This window comes from Gallus gallus, chromosome W, assembly GCF_016699485.2.
Source record: "Gallus gallus isolate bGalGal1 chromosome W, bGalGal1.mat.broiler.GRCg7b, whole genome shotgun sequence".
In the NCBI taxonomy this organism is placed as follows: domain Eukaryota; kingdom Metazoa; phylum Chordata; class Aves; order Galliformes; family Phasianidae; genus Gallus; species Gallus gallus.
The window spans coordinates 1,617,554-1,644,873 of NC_052571.1; the positions used below are offsets into that span (position 1 = coordinate 1,617,554).

The 27,320-nt window shown below is 45.1% G+C and overlaps 2 protein-coding genes across 3 annotated transcripts in view; both read left to right on the plus strand.

Moving 5' to 3' along the window:
• The window catches only part of LOC100859602 (zinc finger SWIM domain-containing protein 6-like), a 452,492-nt gene that overhangs the window by 114,523 nt on the left and 310,649 nt on the right, over positions 1-27,320 (plus strand). The window lies entirely within an intron of this gene.
• On the plus strand, positions 9,463-14,239 carry LOC121108185. Its single transcript, XM_040655204.1, has one exon. The coding sequence runs from the start codon at positions 11,160-11,162 to the stop codon at positions 12,237-12,239; it is 1,080 nt and encodes a 359-aa protein (XP_040511138.1). The 5' UTR covers positions 9,463-11,159; the 3' UTR covers positions 12,240-14,239.

Consider the following 27,320-nt stretch of genomic DNA (forward strand, 5'->3'; position numbering starts at 1 on the left):
AGCTATTCTTACCCCTGCTTTTTTGGGGGTATTTTGAAATTTTTGATTTTCTTCCAGCTGCTTCCATAGCTGGAGGAGGATATAATTGGACTGGTGATCAATTTTTCCAAATTGAACCCCAGCCCGGATTAAGTCATTAAACACCTGATTTCGAGATACTTGTATGGGTCCCGATTGAGATGTCCGTGGGGCAGGTCTCCTAGTTTTAGTTACGGGGAGGAACCTCATGGATGAGGTTCCTCCAACCCTGTTGAGAATTTAACCAGGTCCTGACTCTCAGAAGTGTCATCATAAATCACCTCCTTCATTCCCACTTCTCTGATATAATTTTGAAGTTCCTCCATCAAAGTTCATAGACTAGTATTTATTGGGACATCGCTTTTATTTGGCCACATGATTCTACATGCAGCCATTATCCATCGAACTGGAGAATTATTTTTCTCATTATGCATTACAGTCGCATGTAGTCTTTGTCTGAGGGCCGGATGTGTGGCAGTGGATGCACGTTTAGAAATCTTGGGTCCATTAATAACTACACTTTTGGCCTCCACGTCCCATAATCTTAAGAGCCAAGCTGGTATGCTCTCTTGTGGTTTCTGTTTAAATTGTTGTAATAAGTCCATGAGTGTAGCAGCCATGTGCAGGCACTCTGTCACATGTTATGTGAGCGTGAACAGGGGCCCACTCCTCAGGTGGCAACCTTGCCAGTCTATCTTGGACTTCCTCAGTCTTTTGAGTTATTATTGGTTTTATTTTTAGACGATATGAGGTTCCCAGATCCTCTTGCTGGAGTTTAGTCTTCTTGATTTTCCTTTTATTTTCAGATTCAACTGGGATCCGAGGACCCTGTCTAAGTCCTTTTCCCCTTCTAATGACATAGATTTTAATTTTTGAGAGTGTTTCAGGGTACATTTGGATCTGAGAGACAAGATGTCTCAGGAGCAGAGGGAAGCAAACTAAGCACTCAGAGCGGCATAGAGGGTTACAAATTTTTTTCAAAACACACACACACACAGTCACCTATTCTAGATAATGTCAGTTAGTGGCAAGCAGAAACTCCCTAAGCAAGTGCACTATTATTTACTGATCCTTGAGAGATTGCTGAAATGCCAAGTAGGAGAAAAAGAAGGAACACGCCCATAGTGGATTTGGCAGGAAGTGTCAGCAGGGCATCCCCTGCTTCAAGGTGCATTTTCCTCTCTCAAATCCACTACAGCCTCCCTCCAGCTTTTATTCTCTCAAGGTTCTGCAGGGTTTTTTCCACTTGCATGCCACATGCATGAGGCCAGCACGTGATGTAGAGCCCAAGTGGAACACCTGCTTGCAAAAAACAAGTTCCTGAAAAACAAGATAAACTATCACAGTCAGCTTCCTACTAATACAAGATAAGTGGCTCAAGCCGCAAATGGTACCTTCCTCAAAATGGTTGTGCAGTCCATGGTTCTAGTCACGCAACTATCCAGTTTTGCTTGTTATCAGAATCCTTTGTTCCAATTCAGGATCATTCTTTGTCTAGGACCTTTGGGTCCCTGACATAGAGGATACATGCCATTCAAATATGAGGCTGTTTGCCCCGTCATAAGTGCAATTTGATTTTCCCATTGCGCGATACGGGCTTGTAAAAGCTTATTTTTGTCTTTCAGTCCTTTCTTGGATGAATGAAATACATAAATAGTAGTAGTGGCCATGCTACAGCAGATGCCACTACTATTCTTTCCTATATTGTCAGGAATGTTTGTTCTAATTTATTCAGAAATTCTGCCATTTTGGAAAGGAATTTAATAATGGGACCATTGTCCCTTACAGGTCCCCATTCTTTAATAATCCATGCAGCACTCAGCCATGAGGAACACAGGAATTCCAGAGTCTCCACCGGGAGTTGTTCTTTTGGGGTATTAGGGGTCCTGATGGTAAGCCAACACATCATCCTTTTAAAATTATCCATCCTAATGTATACTACTGTCATGCCTGCCTGGTTCATCAAGCATAACACAATAGAAAGCACAAAAACGGCAGCAAAGCAGCAAGGTACAAGGCTGCAGCAAGCGAGGATTTGCTCAAATGCAACAGCCATGGGCACAGAAATAAGGAAAAGCAGTTGCTTAACTTCAAAAAGCAAGAGATGAACAAGGAACCCCAGAAAGATACATGTGCATACACTGTCAACACTTAAAAGAAGTCTGGGAAGGGGTGGATCCTGGCTCCATCCCTTCCAGTCACTCAGGTGACTTACATGCACTTGAGATCCTCTGGGTTGGCCCTGCCTTCCCACCAGGTGCTCAACCACTGTTTCAGGCTGTGACTTAGCATTTCCACTACAGCAGGTGAAACCACCATTCAATGTTATTGTCTTTGGCTCACTTATGTACAGTTGCACCTGTGAAATTTGTACCTAGGTCACTCTTGATGATCTCAGGAGTCCCATATGATGCCATCAACCCACATAGAGCTTTAATGGTATAGGCTTGGTTTCCTTTGGTACAGGATAGGTGTTGACAGTTTATGGGCTGGTCCAGCCCAGTTCCGTGACTAGTGGGGCGGAGGGATTTTTTTTGCAAAATCCAGAAAAGGGAAACAGGGGACCCCCCAGAAAAAAAGAGTAATTAAAAAAAAACAAACAGCGGCAATGATCTGAGGAGAAACAAACTAATTTACTAAATATAGTATCGGGATGCACGATAACACACTATAATACAATATAATTCAATATAATTGTTAATAAAATCAAATATAATTGAGAGGAGGATTGTCCAAGAGCTAAAGGCCTTACACTAATACTGAAGCCTTGCATGCAGTCAGGAGCAGCAGTGAGACAAACCGAAAGCGAGCACGATGAGACGAGAAGAAGGTCAGGTGACCTACAGGCCTTATATCTGTTCCCCTGAGCAGGAATGATAACAGTACTCGAACAGTCTTCTGGGGAACGTAGTTCTTCTTCTCTTCTGGACAAGTACCCGGAACTAGACCATTTGCTCTTTAACTCCCAGTACACTGCATGATGTTATGATGTGGAATACTGATAACCAAAAATCATAAAACCATGACAATAGGCTTGCATTAATCCACTCACTGTATCTACACAGGTTAGGGCATATCTGGCCCCCTCAGATTGAGGATGGGGACCTATCTAATCAATCTGCCATCGCTGTAAAGGGTTGTGTCCTCTAGTGAGATGGGTCATCGTTTCTGACAGAGGTCTTGGTCTCAATCATGAGCTAGCATCATAGTCCTGACATGCCTGAACAATATCCAGCAACTGCAGCCCCATGGTTTAGCTGCTGCCCACATGGTTTTCTTTCTTGCATGTCATAGTTTCCAATGCAGCCAGGGGGTGATGTCTTCTGCTGATGTACTTCCCAGCCATCGGACTTGAGCCAGTGTGTCAGCTTCATCGTTGCCCAGTAACTGCAAAGGGTGATGTCCGGATACATGGTATGCATGTACAGTCCTGTGCCTAACCACGTTCCATATATCAACCCACATATCTTTGCCCCAGATAGGTTGGGAGTGGATTGTCCAATCCACTGTGCTATCCAGGGCGTGAACCCTTGGTAGACTGCCCAATTATCTGTGCAGATGTTCACTGCAGTGTCGCCTGGCTCTTGAGTTCTCACCATCAACACAGCTCATAGCTCAGCCCACTTGCTACTTTGTCCAGCCTCCTCTTTGAACCATATCATTTTGGTCAAAGTACGGTATACAACAGCTCACCACCTTCTTGCATTCCCTATGCTGGATCCATCTGTGTACCAAGTATCATCAGCAATAGGATATTTCCCCTCCTGTATGGGACTCGTCTCTGGGCAAGTGATCATTATTTCCTTGGGTGTCTCACTGTGATATGTTACCGGGCCAAGTATCTTCTGAAATTCTTCCTACAATGGAGATGATTGCAGGCAGCTTTTCTGACTAAGGTAGGTGACCCAGCATGCCACTGTTTGTGATTGGGCCACCCCGGTCTTAGGAATGTGGGTTAGATCTTTTACCCACCCCTAGATCAGCAAAGTTGTTTTAACAATAACCTCTGCAGTCTGAGTTATTGGTTCTACCGTCTGCAATGCAGAATAGGTTGCCAATAACTGTTTTTCAACCATGCTGTATCTTTCTTCTGCTCCATGCCAAATCTGTGACCAGAACCCAATGGGGGTTTGAACGCAACTCTGGCACTGCCACAACCCCTAGACGAACCCTTCTTGAGTTACACACACATCTAGTTCAGCTGGAAGGGTTGGATCGAATATAGCCAGCTCCTGGGCCTGTGTAACTGCTATTTTTGCCTGTTGGAAGTCCTCTTGTTCTGTTCTACCCCAGTCTCATACTTGGCCTTTTTTTGTTAATTGATACAGAGGTTTTAGCAATTGTGCTAAGTGGAGTATAAAGGATTACCAGTATCCTAATATAGCCAAGAACTTCTGCAACTGCTTTGGTGTCATGGGAACCAGGAAGGTTTGGACTTTATCTATGATGGTAACCAGACAACACTTAGGAATTTAACTTATAGCCCTGGTCCTTGTACTTTCCATGGTTTTATAGCCCATTTTCTCCTGTAAATAGGCAATGAAGTTACTGCCTTCTCTAATGCCTCCGAGTTAGATGTTAACATCAGATCATCCATGTAGTGGTACATTTTGACAATAGACAGTTTGTTCCAATTTGCCAAGCCATATGCTGCAGATTATGATAAAAGGTAGGCGAATGCACGTACCCCTGAGGCAGGACTTGAAAAATCCACTGTCTGCTCCTTTCCCATGTGAATGCAAACTGGTCTTGAGATTCCTTAGCAATTGGAATGCTGAAAAATGCATTTGCTAGATCCAGAACACAGTGATATGTTTCTAATTCCCTACTTAATGCATACATGAGGGAGGTGATGTTGGGTACGGCTGTGTGGATCAGCGGTGTGACTTTATTTAGTTCTCTGTAGTCTATCATCATGATAGCTTGTGCGCTGGCAGATGAATACTGATCTGCCCTGAAAATCCTACCAGTGCACACTGCAGCTGTTGCGACATGTGGAACACAAACTCCCATTGCTTGAGATCAAATGGGACATAGATTGTCTCTGGGTCCGTGCTATCTAATGCTAATAAACACTCCCTTCCCCTGCAAATGACCATAGCTACCATATCAACTCTGGTGGTAACAGTCTTAGCAAATTTGTGTGGCAAAAATACCCATTCTGAAATTACCAAGGGGTCGGGGTCCCCCTTAACTCACTGCGCTAACAGTCCATAGGGTTGGAAAGGAGAGTTAATAACAAAAAGACTGATAGGATGATCAGGTTTTCTTCGATGCGCTGTTTGCTGGGTCATCTTCAAGATGGCAGTATTCAGTGCTGTCGTTGCTGCTGGTGTCAAATGTCACAGTGATGATAAGTCCAGATCCCCTTCCAGTAATCTGAAGAGGAGGTGAAGATCTTCTGTAGAAATTCCCACTAGGGGTCGCACCCAATTTATGGCACCTAATAACTTTTGCAGATCGTTTAAGGTGCTAACTTTGGAACCCAAAGTTAGAGTCTGAGGCTGGATTCAAGTCTGCAAAATCTTCCAGCCCAGATATAGCCAAGGCGGTGTCTTTTGGACTTTGTCCTACGCAATGTGCAATCCTGCCTGAGTTGCTGCTGTTATGATCACTGACACAACTTCAGTCACCATCACCTCTCTTGGCATAGCGACCAGGATATCATCCATGTAGTGGTATATGCAGACACTGGGAAACCTTTGGCATATAGGAGATAAAACACCAGCAACAAATTGTTGACAAATGGTCGGGCTGTTCTTCATGCCCTGAGGTAACACAGTCCAATGGTATCGACAACGGGGTTCCCCACTGTTTATGGAGGGAACCAAAAATGCAAAATGTGGTGCATCATCAGAGCACAGTGGGATGTTGAAAAAACAGTCTTTTAAGTCTATTACTATAAGCAGCCACGGCTGTGGGAGCATAGTTGGGGAAGGCAGCCCTGGTTGCAAAGAGCCCATATCTTCAATAATGGCATTAATCTTTCTGAGATCATGTAACAGTCTCCCCACACGGGTGTATCTGTTTTCCATACCAAACGTGGAATCTGCTGCAAGGCAGTGGCTCCTAGGAAAAATCCGTACTGAGGGAAAGTCCCCACTGTCCCATACAATCCCTTCCCTACAGAGTGACGGGGCTATGTGAGACATAAGGTCGAATGGAGGCAGCTCTGTCTCTGGTCCAATGATTGTAATAACTGCTGCGCTTTGTTTCGGCACAGTGTGCCCCCCTATGCCTGCTGTTAGTGCTGCATAGGGATTCGTAAGCGGCCACTGCAGCGGCCAGAGCGTCACAGGAGTGACTGCAATATCCGCACCGCTGTCAAGGATACTTGTCAGTTTGAGCTCTTGTTTCCCTTGTGGCAGCACGCAAGTCAGATTTGGTCTCCCCTGCGAGACCTTCTGAGACCAGCAAACATGGGGTTCACTGGTTGATATGCAACCATTATCACCCTTTGAGATGTTGATTCGTTGGGGTGGATTAGGCTGAAAATAAATCAGCTGTGCTATGAGACTTGCCGCAGGGACAGTACAAGGTGGGGTTGGTGTCCACAGCATTATCTTAATTTCCCCCATGTAATCCGTGTCAATAACACCAGGAAAAACAAAAAGACCCATCTGAGTAGCAGAAGATCGTCTGATTAAGAGCACTGCCATGCAAGTCATGATAAGACGACACACCATTTTAAATTCATGCAGTGTAAAAATGGAGCTTTCACATATGGATTGAATCAAATTGACAGTATACAGGGCACCGATGCCGTGGTCTGTGACTGTACACCGTAAATCTCGCAGGATACTATACGATATAGCCTCCCACCACGGCTCTTGTTCTGGGGCTATAATTACAGGAAAAGCCCTTAACATATCCATGTCTCCAGCTTTCCTAGCCTCCCTCCAAATGAGTGCCCACGCATCGTGTAGATCGGAGGGAAACAGATCCAGCCCTTTGTCAGAGTCTATCTGGCCAGGATCAAAGGGATCGTCTGGGCCCTCCGGAGGGGAGGTGGCAAGCCCCCCCTGTGGCGGTGGTAATGAGGAGGTTGCTGGCACAGCAGTTGAATCTGAGGAGGAGCCTGCCGCTCCTTCATTCTCAGGCTGACCGGGGGTAACAGACTTTTTAAAGCTTTGAAAATTTTCTCCAGGTTTCATGCAACCCAGATGCCACCTTATCACCTTTAGTGGATGTGTCCCACAATTTCATCCCTATCCCTTCCCAAGTCTCTGGGTCGTAAACTGACTGGTGATGGAGGGATCCCTCCTGGTGGCCCATGCAAGCATTTGCTGTAGATCAGGGGAGGATACTGATGCTCCCAGTCATTTAAGGATAGATTGAAAGGTAACTAGGACATTTTTCTGTTCCAAGGTCATTTTGTTCCCCATAGTGCGCATGCTTACCTTCATCCAGCGAGAGGCAACTGAAGCGGTTAGGGATGATGAATCCTTGGTCTGCTGTGTTTGTCTCAATGCTCCCCTGTACAGGCTTTCCACATTTTTCTCAAGGTCTGCCGTGTTTTTCTCAATGCACTTAGCACGCTCCATGTTTTCCTCAACGCCTGCCGCATTTATCTCAACACGTTCTGGACCAGTCAGTCTTCAAGTTAGGCCAAGTCCCCGGTCGAGTCCCTGTTCGTGTCCCTGTTCAGGTCCCTGTTCGTGGTCCCTGTTGAGGCGCCAATTGTCACAAGTTAGCAACATGACAGAGGGTTCTTGTGCAAGGAAGATTTCTTTATTGCTGTGATGATCATGATGATTCTCCTACTTCTCAAGCAAACCTTTTGATATTCTAACACGGGTATTCAGTACATTTCCACTAACTATCCATTGGCTAGAAAGCAAGCAAGTTCCATAACAAGTCTTCATAAACAGCAGAGAACTTATCTTATGCCTAGGTACAAAACACCCCTGTTTATTCAGACCTTCTGTCTCCTTTCCAGAGCCTCATTATAAGCAAGTCGACATTCAATGAGGTCGAGCTGACCTCTCCATCTCCCACACTGCCCCAGTATCTACTAGTGCCATAACCAACTGAACATTCTTTTGGGACCAATGAATTGTTATTTCTACATAGGTACTCCAGTCCCTTCTAGAGACCCTAGTCCCAAGGGATTTCTGCTTCTCTGTCACACCATCAGCTCTGCAATCCCCAAGTCTTTTTCCTCTGATGGCTCGACCATGGCTGCCATCTCAAAGTCATCCTCACAGATTGCCTCTTCCATGCCTAATTCTCAAATATAATTGTGCAAGTCCTCCATAGAGGACCATAGGCCCATATTTAATGCTATGTCTCTCTTATTCGGCCGTGTTATACAGCACACAGCCATTAACCATTTGATCAGTGAATGATTTTCCTCATTTTGGAAGGTAGTATACAATCTTTGCCTGAGGGCAGGGTGAGTGGTAATGGATGCCAGTTTTGAAATATCTGGTCCATTCACAACAACACTTTCTGCCCCCATGTCATATAATTGGAACAGCCACGCTGGCACGCTCCCAGTTTTTGTCTGAACTGCTGCACTAGATCCATCAGATAAGCTGCCATATATGGGCGAGCAGCTACATGTAGTGTGGTCTGGGCAGGGGGCCAATCATCTGGGCAGTTATTTCAGGATTTCAGTTACAAGTCTGAATAAAAGTCACACGTTTTGTAAAATTATTAACTCCCTCTGGGGTGTAACTTCCAATGTTCAAACCATGTCACAATGTGTGCAGGCACCAGATATATATTTCCAGTAGTGATTACAATTTTTTATATACGCATACAGCTCCAAAGAGCAGAGTGGCAGACTTAGTAAATCATAGAATCATAGAATGGCCTGGGTTGAAAAGGACCTCAAAGATCATCTAGTTTCAAACTCCCTGCCATGGGCAGGGTCGCCAACCACCAGACCAGGCTGCCCAGAGCCACATCCAGCCTGGCCTTGAATGCCTCCAGGGATGGGGCATCCACAACCTCCTTGGGCAACCTGTTCCAGTGTGTCACCACCCTCTGTGTGAAAAACTTCCACCTAATACCTAAAGTAAACCTCCCCTGCCTCAGTTTAAAACCATTCCCCCTTGTCCTATCACTATACACCCTCGTAAACAGCCGTTCCCCCTCCTGTTTATATGCTCCCTTCAAGTACTGGAAGGCCACAATGAGGTCTCCCCGGAGCCTTCTCTTCTCCAAGCTAAACAAGCCCAGTTCCCTCAACCTTTCCTCATAGGAAAGGTGCTCCAGCCCTCTGATCATCTTAGTGGTCCGTGTCTGGACCTACTGCAAGAGCTCCACATCCTTCCTGTGCTGGGAGCCCCAGGCCTGGACGCAGTACTCTGGATGGGGCCTCAGAAGAGCTGAGTAGAGGGGAACAATAACCTCCCTCTCCCTGCTGGCCACCCATTTTTTTAATGCAGCCCAGAACACAATTGGCCTTCCGGGTTGCAAGCACACACTGCTGGCTCATGTCCAGCTTCTTGTCTACCAGGACTCCCAAGTCCTTCTCTGCAGGGCTGCTCTCAAGGAGATCTACACCCAGTTTGTATAAATACCTGGGATTGCCATGACCCAAGTGCAGCACCCTGCACTTGGCCTTATTGAACCTCATTAGGTTTTCATGGGCCCACTTCTCCAGCCTGTTCAGGTCCCTCTGGGTGGCTTCCCTTCCTTCCAACGTATCAAATGCACCACCCAGCTTGGTGTCATCTGCAAACTTGCTGAGGGTGCACTCGAGGCCATCATCTATGTCATTGATGAAGATGTTGAAGAACACCGGTCCCAAGACTGACCCCTGAAGGACAATGCTGTGGCCGGCCTCCACCCTGACACAGAACCATTGATCACAACCCTTTGGCTGCGTCCAGCCAACCAATTCCTAATCCATTGAAAAGTCTGTCCTTCAAATCCATACCTCTCCAATTTAGAGAGAAGGAAGTGGTGAGGGACCATGTAAAAGGCCTTGCAGAAGTCCAGGAAGATGACATCCATCGCTCCTGCCCTGTTCACCGATGCCGTCACTCTATCACAGAAGGCCACTAGATTGTTCAGGCAAGATCTGTCCTTGGTGAAGCCATGCTGGCTGTCTCGAATCACCTCATTGTCTCGTATGTGCCTTAACATAGCTTCTAGGAGGATCTGCCCCATGATTTTCCCAGGCACAGAGGTGAGGCTCACCAGCCTGTAGTTCCCTGGGTCTTCCTTTCTCCCTTTCTTAAAAATGAGAGAAATGTTTCCCTTTTTCCAGTCACCCGGGACTTCACCAGACAGCCATGATTTTTCAAATACGATAGACAGCGAATTGGCAACCACATCAGCCATCTTTTTCAGAACCCTAGGTTGGAAATCATCCATCCCCATAGAGTTATAAATATTCAATTGCAAGAGGAAGTCTGTCATGTTTTTGTAATTTTGCTATTAGTATTCCACATCATAACATCATGTACAGCACAGGTAATTAATGAGTTAATACTCCAGTTCTGTGGACTGACAGCCTTCCAGATACCTGCTTCTCAAAAGAGAAGAAGAACTACATAACCCAGAGGACCTCATGGTCAGAGAAGGAAGATATGTCACAGAAATCACAGCACTCTCTCTTTCACTGCCAGGCAGAGGGTGTGGGTGTGCTTCCAAGCTGTGCGCCTTCATTCAAGTAGGCCTTTTGGTTTTGGAAACTCTCTCTTATTTTATTTGATATATTAGTCTCAATTTCAATTAGATTGTATCATATTGTGTTATCTTGCATTCCAATATCATAGTAAAATAAGTTTTCCTCCTTCGATTGTTGCTGCTGCTGCGTTCTTTTTTCCCTCTGTGAGCCCAGCTTTCGTTTTCCCCTACCCCTTTCCCATTTCCCTTCCCATTTTGGGGAGCCAGGAGGCCCACGGGCCTACTGCCCCCCTGTCATGGGCATAGATTTATCTAGATAACTCTGTGACAGCTTTTGGAGGAGAATGCGGGCATTTAACATAAGCTTTTAACGTTAGCAGAGGAAAAAGAAAAAAAGAAAGGATTTCTTTAAGCCAGAGACTGCGAGACTGCAGGGCATTGCTACTGTGACCTTCGTAGATTAGATTATAGTCTGGGTAGTCTCCAAACTCTGGACACTGTACCAAGTTTTTTTTGTTTGGTTGGGTTCTTTTCATCCTTTTTAGCAGCTACTATCTATGAATCTGCTCTTTACTGTAGGAGCACTGTATAAGGGAATAAAAACAATTATGATCATCGGAACTTATTGGCCCATTATTAATGTCATGATTTCTTGTTGTGGAATTGTGTTCATATATAACCAAATAAGGGCACTGATGGAGAAACCTGCCTGGTACTTATATGCAACGTGGTATAATTTGAATTTTGACACTTACATCCCAGATGGAATAGCTAATTTTACAAGCAATTACATCCCAGATGGAATAGCTAATTTTACAAACACCATGATGTTCAAACCGGTTTCCAGGCTTTCTTCTCAGTTTGTCACACGTTTTTCGAATGCCGAGTTAGTGGTCATGCTCGTAGTCATACTTGTGTGCATGTTATCAATCTTCCTGAATGTACTCCTCTCCATTCGTGTTATGTGGATGACGTCTCCTCCAAAATCAGAGAATGCTGACTGGCAGGGAACGTGGAGAGGTTTAGGAAAAATCTTAGAACCGCGGGGACCTGCATTGTCATGGGATTTCACTCTTGAACACCTGTGGGATCCCGAGAAACTAAGCCAGTATTTGAGTCGTGGATGGTGCAGTTTAGATAGATCTAAAGAGAGACGACTTATTTGGAGCTTGGCTTGTGCTTACCGCTCTCTGTATAATACTATTCTGGATGGTCGTCTGCCTCCCCTGCTCAACTTCTTCTGCTGGGGGATGGAGAGCCGTTGTGGTCTCAGAAGGGTGTCCTTAAAGAGCTGCCAGCTTTGTTCTGTACCCATGCCCTTAAGGACAGTTTCCCAGTGGATCCCACTCAGCAGTTCCTTGAGCAGCAATAAGTTTGCTCTCCTGAAGCACTGGGTCCTGGCTCTACTTTTTGCCAGGTTTGCATTCTTGAAGATTACAAAATCCACCAGGGCATGGTCACTACAGTCCAGGCTGCCTCCCGTCTTAACCTCTCTAATGCTCTTCTCTGCATTGGTGAGCACCAGGTCCAGTAAGGCTTCACCTCAGGTCAGTCCAGCTAATACCTGGACTAGGAAGTTGTCCTTGACAGACTCCAGGAATCTCCTGGAACATCTGCCACCTCTTGTGCCATTTTAGAAGTGTGGGGACCCGCAATGTCATGGGATTTCACTGTTAAACACCTGTGGGATCCCGAGAAACTAAGCCAGTATTTGAGTCAGGGATGGTGCTGCGTAGATAGATCTAAGGAGGTACGACTTATTTGGGGCTTGGCTTGTGCTTACCGCACTCTATATAACACTGTTCTGGTGAGAGAAAGTTTCCAAGTTGAGGTTCAAGCCAAAGGGGGAAATCTCCAAGTGGAATCAGATCAGTCACAGGAGACACCAGTAACAATGTCAGTTGCCCCTGTGGAAGGCAAGAAATGGAAGCGAGTGTCCTCACATCTAGAATGGAAAAAAGAAGAAGAAGCAGAGAAGGAGGTAGAGGAAGATCCAGGCGAGGGGGCCTCCTCAGAACCAAGAAAGGCAAAAGCAAAAACCAAGAGACATGGAGAGGAGAGTGATGAAGAGGAAGTCACTATTACTGTTCGTCGATCTCTGAAGATGGCTGAAATCCAAAGCTCAAGGAAGGAGTTTACATGGCGCCCGAATGAAATTCGTCACCTGGTTGCTTCACTTTTGGGACAGCAGGGCCAGTAGCTTTTCTCTAGATGGTAGAGGGAGTAGTAGATGTTTGGATGGAGCTGCCTCCTTCTGGGAACGAATGTTAGTAGGTGAGAGGGAAAGGCATCCCTTCAAGGACAGTCTGAAGCCTGTGATGAAAAAGTGGGATACAACTGAAAAAGGTATCCAGAATTTGAGGGAAACAGCCGTGGTTGAAATGTTGTATGACCCGAATTTTGTGCCTAACAATCCACACCAAGACCATGACCCTGAGAGAGTGAGGACGACGCCTGATATATGGCGGAAACTCACAAGAACAGCACCAGAGAGATACGTCACTACACTAGCAGCAACATTTGACAGATACGAGGACCAACAGAGAAGACCCCGAGTTTTTTAATCAACTCTTACACTTCAAAACTATGAACATCACCTACCCCCAACTCACGCTTCCATTTCAGCCATCTCACAAGTAGCAAACAGATTGGATGAAGTGCAAGAGCAAGTGTCTCTATTGATTAATCGTGATGAACCTGTAGTAGTATCAGAAACGTTTGATGAAAATCAGGATGAGCAAAGGCGTCTAATGAAGAAACATATCAAACTAATGAAAATCCAATTAATTTAAGGTGATGGACCTTCCTCCTCACCTGTATCATCAAAAATCTCAGCTATTAAAGGCAAACGCTTTCTTGCTCAAGCAAGGAACAGTAGTAAGACCACATCGCGTATTACCTTGTGGCGTTACATCCGTGACCACGGAGAAGACATGAGGAAGTGGCATGACCAAGATACTCCTGTACTACGAGCACGGGTGAGAGAATTACAGAACAGATCAATCAGTGGTGTAGATGCTCCAGTTACCACAGATAATGAATAGAGGGGCCCTGCCCTCAGTCACGGAGGGAAAGGGATAATAGAGGTTATTGGACTGTGTGGATTCGATGGCCTGGCACATCAGAACCACAGAAATATAAGGCACTGGTGGACACCGATGCAGAGTGCACTCTAATGCCCTCGAGTCATGAAGGGACAGAATCAATCCATATTTCTGGAGTGACTGGGGGTTCTCAAGAACTGACTGTGTTGGAGGCCAAAATAAGCCTCACTGGTAAAGACTGGCAAAAACATCCTATTGCAACTGGCCCGGGGCTCCATGCATACTGGGTATTGATTACCTCAGAACGGGGCATTTCAAGGATCCTAAGGGGTATCGATGGGCCTTTGGAATAGCTGCTGTAGATACAGACAACATTAAGCAGTTGTCTGCTTTGCCTGGCCTGTAAGAAGATCTGTCTGTTGTGGGGTTGCTACAAGTAGAAGAGCAGCAGGTATTGATTGCTACAAAAATGGTGCACAGACGGCAGTACCGAACCAACAGGGATTCCTTACTCCCCATTCATAAGTTGATTCATCAACTAGAGAATCAGGGAGTGATCAGCAATCTCACTCACCTTTTAACAGCCCCATATGGCCAGTGCGTAAAGCCAGTGGAGAATGGAGGCTGACGGTAGACTACTGTGGCCTGAATGAAGTCACACCCCCACTGAGTGCTGCTGTGCCAGACATGCTAGAACTCCAGTATGAACTGGAGTCAAAAGCAGCCAAGTGGTATTTCGCCAAGGACATTGCTAATGCCTTCTTTTCCATTCCTCTGGCCACAGAATGCAGGCCACAATTTGCCTTCACCTGGAAGTGGCATACAGTATACTTGGAACCGTTTGCCCCAGGGGTGGAAACACAGCCCAACCATTTGCCATGGGTTGATCCAAACTGTATTGGAACAGGGCAGTGCTCCTGAGCATCTGCAATACAGTGATGATATTGTTGTGTGGGGCGATACAGCCGAGGATGTTTTTAAGAAAGGAGAGTAAACAATCCAGATCCTTCTGCAAGCTGGTTTCCCTATTAAGCAAAGCAAAGTGAAATGACCTGCCCAGGAGGTTCAGTTCCTAGGTATAAAGTGGCAAGATGGGCGTCATCATATCCGAGCAGATGTGACTGACAAAATCACTGCCATGTCTCCGCCCACTAATAAGAAAGAGACACAATCTCACAATCACAATTCTGGGCGTAGTGGGCTTTTGGAGAATGCATGTTCCAAACAACAGCCTCATGCTAAGCCCCCTTTATCAGGTGACATGGAAGAAAAATGACTTTACATGGGGTCCTGAACAGCAGCAGGCTTCTGAGCAGTTTAAACAGGAGATAGCCCGTGCCCTGGCCCTGGGGCCAGTACGGACAGGAGAGGATGTAAAGAACATCCTCTACACTGCTGCTGGAGAGAAAGGTCCCACCTGGAGTTTGCGGCAAAGAGCCTCAGGAGAGACCCGAGGCCGACCCCTGGGATTCTGGAGTTGAGCGTACAGGGGGTCTGAAGAGTGCTACATTCCAACTGAGAAAGTGATCTTAGCCGCGTACAGGCTGCTTCCGAAGTAGTCGGTACTGAAACGCAGCTCCTCCTGGCACCTCGATTGCCAGTGCTGAACTGGATGTTCAAGGGAAAGGTTCCCTCCACCCATCATGCTACTGATGCCACTTGGAGCAAGTGGATTGCGCTGATTATACAACTAACAGAAAATGAAAAGAAATATGCCCTGTTCACAGACGGATCGTGTCGTATTGTGGGGAAGCATCGCAGATGGAAAGCTGCTGTGTGGAGCCCCACGTGACAAGTTGCAGAGGCCACTGTAGGAAAAGGAGAATCAAGCCAATTTGCAGAGGTAAAGGCTGTCCAACTAGCCTTAGATGTCGCTGAACGGGAGGGGTGGCCAGTGTTTTGTCTTTATACTGACTCATGGATGGTGGCAAATGCCTTATGGGGGTGGTTACAGTAGTGGGAGCAAAATAACTGGCAACGGAGGGGTAAACCTGTTTGGGCTGCTGAACTGTGGAAAGACATTGCTGCCCGAATAAAGAATATGGTTGTAAAGGTGCGCCATGTAGATGCTCATGTGCCCAAGAGTCGGGCTACTGAAGAACAACAAAACAACCGTCAGGTAGATCGGGCTGCCAGAATTGAGGAGTCTCAAATAGACTTGGACTGGCAGAACAAGGGGGGATTATTTCTCGTTCGATGGGCCCATGATACCTCGGGCCATCATGGAAGAGATGCAGCGTATAAGTGGGCTAGAGACCGAGGGGTGGACTTAACTATGGATGCAATTGCACAGGTTATTCACGACTGTGAAACATGTGCCATAATTAAACAAGCCAATAGGATGAAACCTCTCTGGGAGGAAGGGCGATGGCCGAAGTATAAATATGGGGAGGCGTGGCAGGTTGATTATATCACCTTGGTAAGCGTTATGTGCTCACCATGGTGGAAGCGACCACTGGGTGGCTTGAAACATATGAAGTCCCCCATGCTACTGCCCAAAACACCATATTAGGTTCTGGAGAAACAAGTCCTATGGCGACATGGTTCTACAGAAAGAATTGAGTCAGATAATGGGACTCATTTCAAAAATTCTCTTATAAATACTTGGGCCATTGATCATGGCATTGAATGGATTTATCATATCCCCTATCATGCACCAGCTTCTGGTAGAACTGAACGATACAATGGGTTGTTAAAAACTATGCTGAAAGCAATAGGTGGTGGAACATTTAAGCACTGGGAGAAGCATTTGGCAGAAGCTTCAACACTTGGTCAACACTAGAGGATCTATCAATTGCGATGGTCCTGCCAGCTCCCTACATACTGTAAAGGGAGATAAAGTCCCCATAGTACATGTAAAGAACATGTTGGGAAAAGCAGTTTGGGTCCTTCCAGCCCCTGGGAAGGGCAAACCTGTCCGTGGTACTGTTTTTGCCCAGGGACGTGGTGGGTGATGCAGAAAGATGGGGATGTTCAGTGTGTGTCATAATGGAATTTGATGTTGGGGGAGTACAGTCAGTAGTTTTATGTATATATATGTATATACATGTGTGTGTAATGCATTTTAATTTTTGTTTGTTTGTATATATATGTTTATATATTAAGCATGATGTAATGATGTAGAATAAGGGGTGCAATATCATGATTTTTTAATTTTGCTATTGGTATTCCACATCATAACATCATGCACAGCCCAGGTAATTAAAGGGTTAATACTCCAGGACCGTGGATTGGCAGCCTTCCAGATACCTGCTTCTCAAAAGAGAAGAACTACATATCCCAGAGGACCTCACAGTCAGAGAAGGAAGATACGTCACAGAAATCACGGGATCTAAATCACAGGATCAGGCTCACGCTCTCTGGCAGCCAGACAGAGGGGTGGGTGTGCTTCCAAGCCGTGCGCCTTCATTCAAGTAGGCCTTTCGGTTTCGGAAACTTTCTTATTTCATTTGATTTATTATCCTTACTTTCAAATAGATTGTATTATATTGTGCTATCTTGCATTCTGATATCATAGATAGTAAATTACGTTTTCCTCCTTAGATCATTGCCAGTGCTCTGTTCTTTTTCCCTCTCTGAGCCCAGCTCTGATTTTCCCGTAACCCTTTTCCATTTCCCTTCCCATTTTTGGGAGCCAGGGGGCCCTCAGGCCTACTGCCCCCCTGTCATAGGCATAGATTTATCTAGATTGATGTAGATAACTCTGTGACAGGATGGTATGCTACTCCTCTCCTTGTGCTCGGGTTACCCTTACTGGACCAATTTGTATATCAGGCATCTTCAGGAATGGGATATTTCCCTTCCTGAATGAGACTCTTTTCCAGTGGATTTACCGTTGTCTCTTAGAATCATAGAATTGCTCAGTTTGGAAAAGACCTTAAAGATCATCAAGTCCAACTGCAACCTAACCAAACTACCCTAAGTCTAACAACCCTCTGCTAAATCATGTCCCTGAGTACCACATCAAAACAGTTTTTAAACACATTCAGGGATGGTGACTCAACCACCTCCCTGGGGAGCCTCTTCCAGTGCTTAACAACCCCTTTGTAAATAAGTTTTTCCTGATATCCAACCTAAACTTACCCTGGCACAACTTAAGGCCATTTCCCCTCATCCTGTCACCTGTCACCAGTGAGAAGAGACCAACCCCGCTTTCGCTGTAATAATACAATAATGTAATAATGTATAATACAATATAATTAGAATTGAAGCTAATAAATCAAATAAAATGAGAGAGAGTGTCCGAAAGCCAAAGGCCTTACTCTAATGCTGAGGTGAGATGGCATTTGCAACAGTGACGAGTCAGACGATCGAAAAGAGAGCTGGGAAAATGATATGCATGCTTTTCTCTTTTCCCTCTGAGCAGAAACAGTAACAGAACAGCGAACAGTCCTCTGGGGGATGTAGTTGTTCTTCTCTTCTGGGATAGGTACCCAGAACTGGTGCATTAACTCTTTAACTCTCAGTGTACTACATGATGTTGTGATGTGGAATACCAATAACCAAAAATCATAAAATTGTGACAATGCCTTTCCCCTTTCATACCTAGTTTAAAGCCCTCTCAACGAGCCCTGCCAGCTCCTGGGCTAGGATCCATTTCCCCCTTTGAGACAGGTGATACCCATCAGCAGACATCAGGCCTGGTGCCGAGTAAAGCGCCCCATGGTCAAAAAACCCACAATTCTTGCAATTGCACCAGCCTCTCAGCCGTGTATTTATGAGATGGATTTTTCTGGTTGTCTCAGTATTCTTCCCTGCCACTGAAGGGAAAATAAGACCTGTATGCCTGCTCCATCCACTAACCGCCCCAGTCCCCTGAAGTCCTTTTTGATAATCCTCAGGCTTCTCTCAGTGACTTCATCATTGCTGGCCTGAACTATCAATAAAGGATAATAATCAGAGGAGCAAATCAGACTAGGTAGTTTCCTAGAAATATCCCTCACCCTGGCCTCAGGGAGGCAGCACACTTCCATGTGGGTAGGGTCGGGCCAACATATAGGGCCCTCCATTCCTCTCAGAAGGGAGTCACCTATGACAATCACCCTCCTTTCCTTCTTGGTGGAGGTAGTCTTGAGATGTGGAGTAGACCACCTCACCCTAGATAACGTTGAGGGTGGACCTTCCACCACATCCTCACTTACCTCTCCCTCCAGAGCCTCAAACCTATTACGTAAGGGCACCTGGGGAACCGAGATAGGTCAGGATTGGGTTTGTCTGTGATGTTGAGCTGGGACCTGTTTCCACTCCTCCTCTTCCCTTAGATCATCTCCCTCTGCTCAACAATGGAATTAGGACAGTTGATTTAAACTGGTGAAAGGGATATTCCATACCGTATGACATCATGCGGAAGGAAAGTTTTGAGAGTTTTGTGCTATCTTGTGCCAGCCAGTCACCATTCTGCTGTTTCCAAGATGTCTCAGTACTCTCCTTATTGTATTGATATGGTGATTCTCTCCCAGGCTTCTTCCATTCTGTCCAAAGGTTGCTTCCTTTGTTAAACAAAGACCACCAAGGCCTGGGGGGGGGAAGGGAATACCAGGCCTTCCAGATGCCTCTTCAGGCACTTCCTTAGACATGTTATGACTTGTTCTCTGGTTTGATCAATCTCATGCAGGATATTCTTGCAGTGTATATGAGCATGTGACAAAATATTACATATATATATTCATACTGGCTAAAAACAAATTGTTGCTAGTTATACATGTATATTGCTAATTATTTTACTTCTCAAATTCTCTATCACTCAGGTCTTGTCTGTCCAGCACCAAAAATTAGTAGTCTTCCAACATAACTGATATATTTGTCAAGGGTCACACTGTTTAGGAGTGGGATGTCTAACTTGCCTTTAACTCAAGGCTCAGAGGTATTCCAGATGGCTGGACATACAAGAACTGCAGTCTCTGTACCTATAAATGATTCCATCTACCTAATCCCTGTGACTATAAATTATTTCACCTATCTGCTGAGCATGCAAAGACTATCTGAGACCCCCAATGAAGTAAAAAGACCCACCCCCCCCCAAAAAAAAAGAACTATTAATATAATATTTATCTTGTTATTTATAATGCTTAAACAACATTCCATTCCTACACTTGTTATATACATTTATATATATAGACATAAATATTATCCTTTTCCTTTTTTCTATGTCACGGTTTCAAGCACGACAGAGCAAGGAGGCCCCTTTCTTTTGGGGGAGAAGGAAAGAAAAACAACCCAATTAAGGAGAAATAACAAATTTACTATAAATGGTAAAAGAATATAAGATAATAATAAGAAAGAGAGTTACAATTAATAACTCCAATAGGAGAGAGAGGAAGGCTACGACCATGCTGCTGCTCGCTGTGCTGCCAGAACCTGGAAGACCCTTCAGACCCCTGGAGGCTCTTAGGAAATGTAGTACATTTCAGTGTATCTTTGACTTGGAGAGTTAAAACTCACTTGAGACTGCTAGAGAACACAAGACCAGGAAGTACAGCTCTACAGCCAACAACCTGTCACATGATGTCATGATATGGAATACTAATATAACCAGGACACTCTGTCGTAGTAAATAGTCCTATCTTAACCCAGGAGTTCTTTTTTTTGTTTGTTTGTTTGTTTTTATTCACTCTCCCATCCCACTGGGAAGAGGCGGGAGTGAGGGATCAACTGTGTGGTACTTAGCCACCTGCTGGGTTAAGCTACAACACTTGTGTAATAAATCTAAATGACACATTAGAGTTAGTTGCTTTTACTCTCCTTCCTTTGTTGTTTGTTTTCTTTACTTTATCTTTATATACTTTCGATTTTTATACTTTGCTTCCCTGACTCTGCAATTGTCTTATTGTTTGTTTTTTTTTCTTGCTTTCCACTGTGTAAAGAAACTGTTACGTTATGACCTGAACTAATGATTGAGCACCTGGTGAAGGGAGTGGCTGGCCCAGGAACCACAGGTACAAGTAATTCACCTGTGCTTCCCAAGTGATCAGAAGGTCCACCTCTCCCTGGGCTCATTTAAGGGCTAGCCTTGTTTAGGAGAGTGTTTTTTGTATGAAGGTTGTTTTTTGGGAGGGAATGTTTTATAGTCAGGACAGTCTTATCAGTAGTTGGGTAAATCAACTTTTTTTGTGTTTATAGTTAATAATGCTTTGCTTTATATTGCAATGTACTTCTCAGAAGTTCTTTTTACTGTTTTCAAGGTCCAATGTGCAGCTTTTCTTTACTTTTTACTGTCTTTGTCTGTGGTTGTTAAGTGGGAAACTCTGATTTTTTTTTTCCTGGCTGTGAGGCGCAAATTAAAAAATATATATACTAATTTAACTTTATTGTTCAATCCTATGTATGTTAATAGAGCCTTGGGTATTATGGTACATGCTGAAATATTATCTAGAGTCTGAGTAATAAATAGTTACAGCTTATTAAACTTGTAGGTATTGCAAGTTAATAGTAAATATTCTTGGGAATTACTTGTCTTTGTTAAGAAGGATAGTATTCTTTGCTCATTCAAGGTGAGTCAATGTGTTCCTGCAGATGAAGAGGTAGACTCCTAAATTTTGCTTTAGGAAAAATGTGCATTAATTTTATATGTGTTATTTGAGGAGCAGCAACGTGCTTTGAATGCGCAAGTGTGGTGGAATTATTTGTCTTGATAAAAAATAATAATAATAATTAGGCTCCCTTGCCTGCATATAACTACCCCTTACCTATTTCAAATGCTTGTCATGCACGTGTCTCTTAGAAATCAGATACCAAGAAATTGCTGCCTGGGAACACATGTAACTTGGTGTAACAGTTGTCTACATCCTATAAATATAAGTGATAGCTAATCAACTTCTACTCACAATTTTCTGTGTCTTTAGAGATCTAACTTTCTTGTATGAAGTCTATTCCTTCTGCATCTTGTCTGGAAAAACATAATCCTTTATGTGGATGTGTGTTAATATGGCAAGTCATACCAGCCAGTTTTAGCAATAAACTGTGCTAGCTAGGATTTTTTTATTTTATTTTGTTTTCATTGAGTAATAATCTGAACATCGTTAAGTGAATTAGGATTTGGCCTAGCAACAGTATGGGGGGAAAAAAGCATGAACTTCCTGTTTCGCTCCAATTTATAGGAGGGAGAAGAGGTTCTTTATATATATTTATATATATATGTGTGTGTGTGTGTGTGTGTGTGTCTGACGGTGAGTGTAGAACAAACAGAGGCAATGGCAGAGCCTTTATTTGAGAAATAGGCACAATAGGAAAAGATATCAAAAAGAAATCAACTTACCCCTCCCGGTAACAGTTTGGAGAAAGGGATGAGCTGAAGAATGTGACCCTCCCCTGTTCATACCAGTCTTCTCCATGGTTCTGTTGGGCCAGTAATTGATGCTCTTTCTCGAGGCATATCTTCTTCAAGGACCAGTAGCACTTGTGATTCATGCTTGCCAGTTCCTAAAAGTTCAGCAGTGCACCACAGGGTATCCACAAGGGAACATCATGACATGTTTCAGTGATGTTGCTCCTGCCATCCATCCTGTGAACTTATAACCTCTAAGGGAGTAAAACAGATGTTTAATAGGTACGAGGAGGGGTAGGTCTGCCCACCATGGTAAGATACAGGTTGTATTTCACATTCCTATTCACAGGACTGTGAATCTGCCTTCAGAGCAGCCTTAAGGATCCCATTGTATCTTTCTATTAGGCCTGTTCCCATTGGATTGTAGGGCAGGTGAAACATGTTATTGTCTTCAGCCCACTTCTGCACAGTTGCACCTGTGAAATGTGTACCTTGATCACTCTCAATGACCTCAGGAGTCCTATATGATGCCATCATTCTAGTTAGAGCTTTGATGGTATAGGCTTGGTTTGCCTTTGCTATGGGATAGGCTTGCATCAGTCCACTTGCTGTATCAACACAAGTTAGGGCATATCTAGCCCCCTCAGATCGAGGAAGGGGACCTATATAATCAATCTGCCATCTCTGTAATGGGTTGTGTCCTCTAGCGAGATGGGCCGAAGTTTCCGGCAGAGGTCTTGGTCTCATTCGCGAGCAAGCGTCACAGTCCTGATATGCCTGGACAATATCTGGTAACTTTATGGGCAACCCCCATGCTTTAGCTGCTGCCCACATGGTTTTCTGTCCTGCATGTCGTATTTTCTGATGCAGCCAGTGGGCTATGTCTTCTGCTGATGTACCTCCCAACCATCGGACTCGAGCCAGTGTGTCAGCTTCATCATTGCCTGGTGACTGCAAGGGTTGATGTCCAGAGACGTGGTATGCTCGTACAGTCCTGTGCCTAACCATGTTCCATATATCAGCCCACATATCTTTGCCCCAGATAGGTCAGATTGTCCAATCCTGAGTGGCCCACTGTGCTATCCAGAGCGTGAACCTTCGGTAGACTACCCAACTATCTGTGCAGATGTTGAGTGCACTGTTGCCAGGCTCTTGAGTTATCACCATCCACACAGCTCGTAGCTCAGCCCACTGGCTACTTTTTCCTTCCCTTTCTTTGGACCATATCGTTTCAGTTGAGGGTTGGTATGTGACAGCTTGCTACCTTCTTCGGTTCCCTCTGCTGGATCCATCTGTGTACCAGGCATCTTCTGGAATAGGGTAGTTCCCTTCTTGTATGGGACTCTTTTCTGGTCAAGTAACCACTATTTCCTCAGGTGTCTCGCTGTGATGTTACAGGCCCAAGTATCTTTTGCAGTTCTTCCTTCAGTGGAGATGATGACAGGTGGCTTCTTTGACTAAGATAGGCAACCCAGCGTGCCACTGTTTGTGACTGGGCCACCCCGGTCTTAGGAATCTGGGTTAGGTCTTTTACCCACCCCTGAATCAGTGAAGTTTTAACAATAACCTCTGCAGTCTAAGTTATTGGTTCTACTGTCTGCAATGCAGAATAGGTTGCCAATAACTTTTTCAACCATGCTGTATCTCTCTTCTGCTCCATGCCAAACCTGCGACCAGAACCCAATTGGGGGTTCGAACGGAACTCTGGAGCTGCCACAGCCCCCAGCTAAACCCTTCTTGGATTACATGCACATCTAGTTTGGCTGGAAGGGTTGGATCAAATATACCCAGCACCTGGGCCTGTTTAACAGCTATTTTTGCTTGCTGGAAGGCTTCTTGTTCTGTTCTTCCCCAATTCCTTACTTGGCCTTTTTTTGTTAATCGATATAAGGGTTTTAGCAGTTGTGCTAAGTGGGGAATAAAGGATCGCCAGTATCCTAATATACCCAAAAACTCCTCCAACTGCTTCGGTTTTGTGGGAACCGGGAACGCTTGGATCGTATCTATGATTGCACAGGATAGCACCTTAGTCTTAACTGACCAGACAACACCCAGGAATTTAACTGATAGCCCTGGTCCTTGTACTTTTTGTGGGTTTATAGCCCATCCTTTTTCCTGTAAATAAGCATTTAATGATGGTACTGTCTTTTCTAATGCCTCGATTGAGTCAGACGTTAGCGTCAAATCATCGACGTAGTGGTACGTTTTGACAGTAGATGGTTTGTTCCAATTTGCCAAGTCACGTGCCACCAAATTATGACAAAAAGTAGGTGAATGCACGTACCCCTGAGGTAGCACTTGAAAAGTCCACTGCCTGCCCTCCCATGTGAATGCAAACTCGTCTTGAGACTCCTTAGCAATTGGAATGTTGAAAAATGCATTTGCTAGATCCAGAACGCAGTGGTATGTTTCTATTTCTCTACTTAATGTATCCATGAGGGAGGTGATGTTGGGTATGGCCACATGGATCAGTGTCGTGACTTTATTTAGTTCTCTGTAGTCTACTGTCATTCCCCATGTACCATCTGACTTCCTGGCTGGCCATATGGGGGAGTTGTATGGGTTGTGTGCAGGTCTAATGATCCCTACTCTCTCCAGCTCCTGCACAGTCTTGGTAATTTCTTCTTGCCCACCCGAGAGTCTATACTGCTTTGTATTTGTGATCTGGTGCAGTTGTGGCAAACAAATAGGTTCCATTTTTGCATGACCCCTTATGATTGCCTGCACTGCCCGGATACTGATACATCTTTGCCTTAATCTGAACTCTCCCACAGTGGTCTGGAGAGTCAAACCCGACAGGATGTCTATTCTCAGTATGTGCTCTGGAACTGGGGCGATAGACACCTTGTACTCCCGGGGTGGTAGACGCCCAACCCCCAGTTTCAACCATGTTTGGGTCACGGGAATCATCTACCCCCCGAACCCACCTATCATTGCCTTAGAGCCTGAAAATTGGTTTTGGTCACCATATATAATTGATGTTTCTGCCCCAGTATCTACTAGTGTTATAACCCGCTGTACATTCTTTCGGGACCAATGAATCGTTAGTTCAACGTAGGGTCTCCGGTCTCCTCTAGAGACCCTAGTCTTGGGGAATTTTGGCTCCTCTGTCATGACATCAGCTCTCGACCTGATTGTGGTCTTTTTCCTCTGATGGCTTGACTGTGGCTGCCCGGGCCACCTGAGAAGGTTTACGTTTTTTTGATGGGACTATGAAATCTTCTAGATTCCATGTGTTTTGTCAAAACCTTCCTGGACTGCTAGTTTCATCTCCTCACCCCCTCTCTCAGTGAAAAACTTTCCCTGACTTCTAAATCTCCCCTCTGTAGTTTAAAATCTTTCCTCCTTGTTCTGTAATTATCTACCTGTGTAAGAAGTTGATTTCCCTCCTGTATATAAGCTCCCTTTAAATATTAAAAGGCTGTAATGAGGTCTTCTCTGAGCCTTTTCTTCTTCAGACTGAACAAGTGCAGCTCCCTTAGCCTGTCTTCATAGGAGAGGTGCTCCAGCCTCCTGATAATCGCTGTGGTATTCCTCTGGACCCTCTCCAAAAACTCCACATCTTTCCTGTTTTGGGAGTCCAGGACCTGGATTCAGTACTTTAGATAGGGTCTCACAAGGGCAGAGTAGAGGGAGACAGTCACCTCCCACTCTGCTGGCCACCCTTATTTTGATGCAGCACAAGGTACTGTTGGCCTTCTAAGCTTGAAGCACTTCTGACCAGCCTCCACCTGGATGCAGAACAATTTACCACAACCATCCTGCTGCAACCATCTAACCAATTCTTTATCCACTGACTATTCCATCCTTTGAACTTGTATCTGTCCAATTTAGAGATAAGGATTTGGTGTGGGACCATGTCAAAGGCCTTGCTGAAGTCCACATAGATGACATCAGTTGCCCTCCCTTTGTCCATCGATGCCATCACACCAACATAGAAGGCCTATGAGTTGAACACAATGTAATTTTTAAAAGGTTTTTCTTCTTGCATTCACCCATCCTTTCTGATGCTGTGGTATACAGGAGTTCAGCTCAGTTAGTCTTTGAAAAACTATGTAGATAAGTGCTCTCTAGTTTAGATTTAGAATCATAGAATCATAGAATTGCTCAGGTTGGAAAAGACCTTAAAGATCATCAAGTCCAACCGCAACCTAACCAAACTACCCTAAGTCTAACAACCCTCTGCTAAATCATGTCCCTGAGTACCACATCAAAACAGTTTTTAAACACATTCAGGGATGGTGACTCAACCACCTCCCTGGGGAGCCTATTCCAGTGCTTAACAACCCCTTTGTAAATAAGTTTTTCCTGATATCCAACCTAAACTTCCCCGGCACAACTTGAGGCCATTTCCCCTCATCCTGTCACCAGTGAGAAGAGACCAGCCCCACTCTCGCTGTAAGCACATTTCAGATATTGGAGGAGAGCAGTAAGGTCTCCCCTCAGCCTCCTTTTCCCCAGACTAAACAGCCCCAGATCCTTCAGCCGCTCCTTGTAGGGCATATTCTCCAAGCCCTTCACAAGCCTTATTGCCCTTCTCTGGACCTGCTCCAGTACCTCCATGTCCTTCTTGTACTGAGGTGCCCAAAACTGAACACAGTACTCGAGGTGAGGCCTCACCAGTGCCGAGTACAGGGGCAGGGTTACTTCCCTAGTCCTGCTCACCACACCGTTCCTGATACAAGCCAGGAGGCCATTGGCCTTCTTGGCCACCTGGGCACACTGCTGGCTCATATTCAGCCGACTGTCCATCAGTACACCAAGGTCCCTTTCCATCAGGCAGCTTTCCAGCCACACCTCCCCAAGCCTGTAGGGTTGCCTGGGGTTGTTGTGACCAAAATGCAGGACCCGACTCTTGGCCCTATTGAAACTCATGCCGTTAACCTTGGGCCATCGATCCAGTCTATCCAGGTCCCTCTGTAGTGCCCTTCTCCCCTCTGGCAGTTCAACACTCCCTCCCAACTTGGTGTTGTCTGCAAACTTACTGAGGATGCATCAATCCTCAATCTCCTCGTAAAGATCGTTAATAAAGATATTAAATAGAAGTGGCCCCAGTACTGAGCCCTGGGGGACACTGCTCGTGATTGGCTGCCAACTGGATTTGGGGCTTTTTAACAGTAACCAGATGTAGTCACTCAATAATGGTATTCACTGCAAGACTTTATGCTCTTAATCGTTTATTTTGTAAAAGTCAAACACTCATCAAGGTGATCAGCCCTGTTTCAGGTATCTTCTGTTGCAGAGCAGGAGATAGCAGCATACAGGCCCTGAGCAGGGGAGTTCTGAGCTGGGGAAATCCCAGGGGAGTGCAAAGACTTACCAAAGCCTGCAGCCCTCATGAGAATGGCTGCTGAGGCATGGATGGGGCCTGGAGCAACATTGGCCACTCCCCTCACCTACAAAATCAGCCT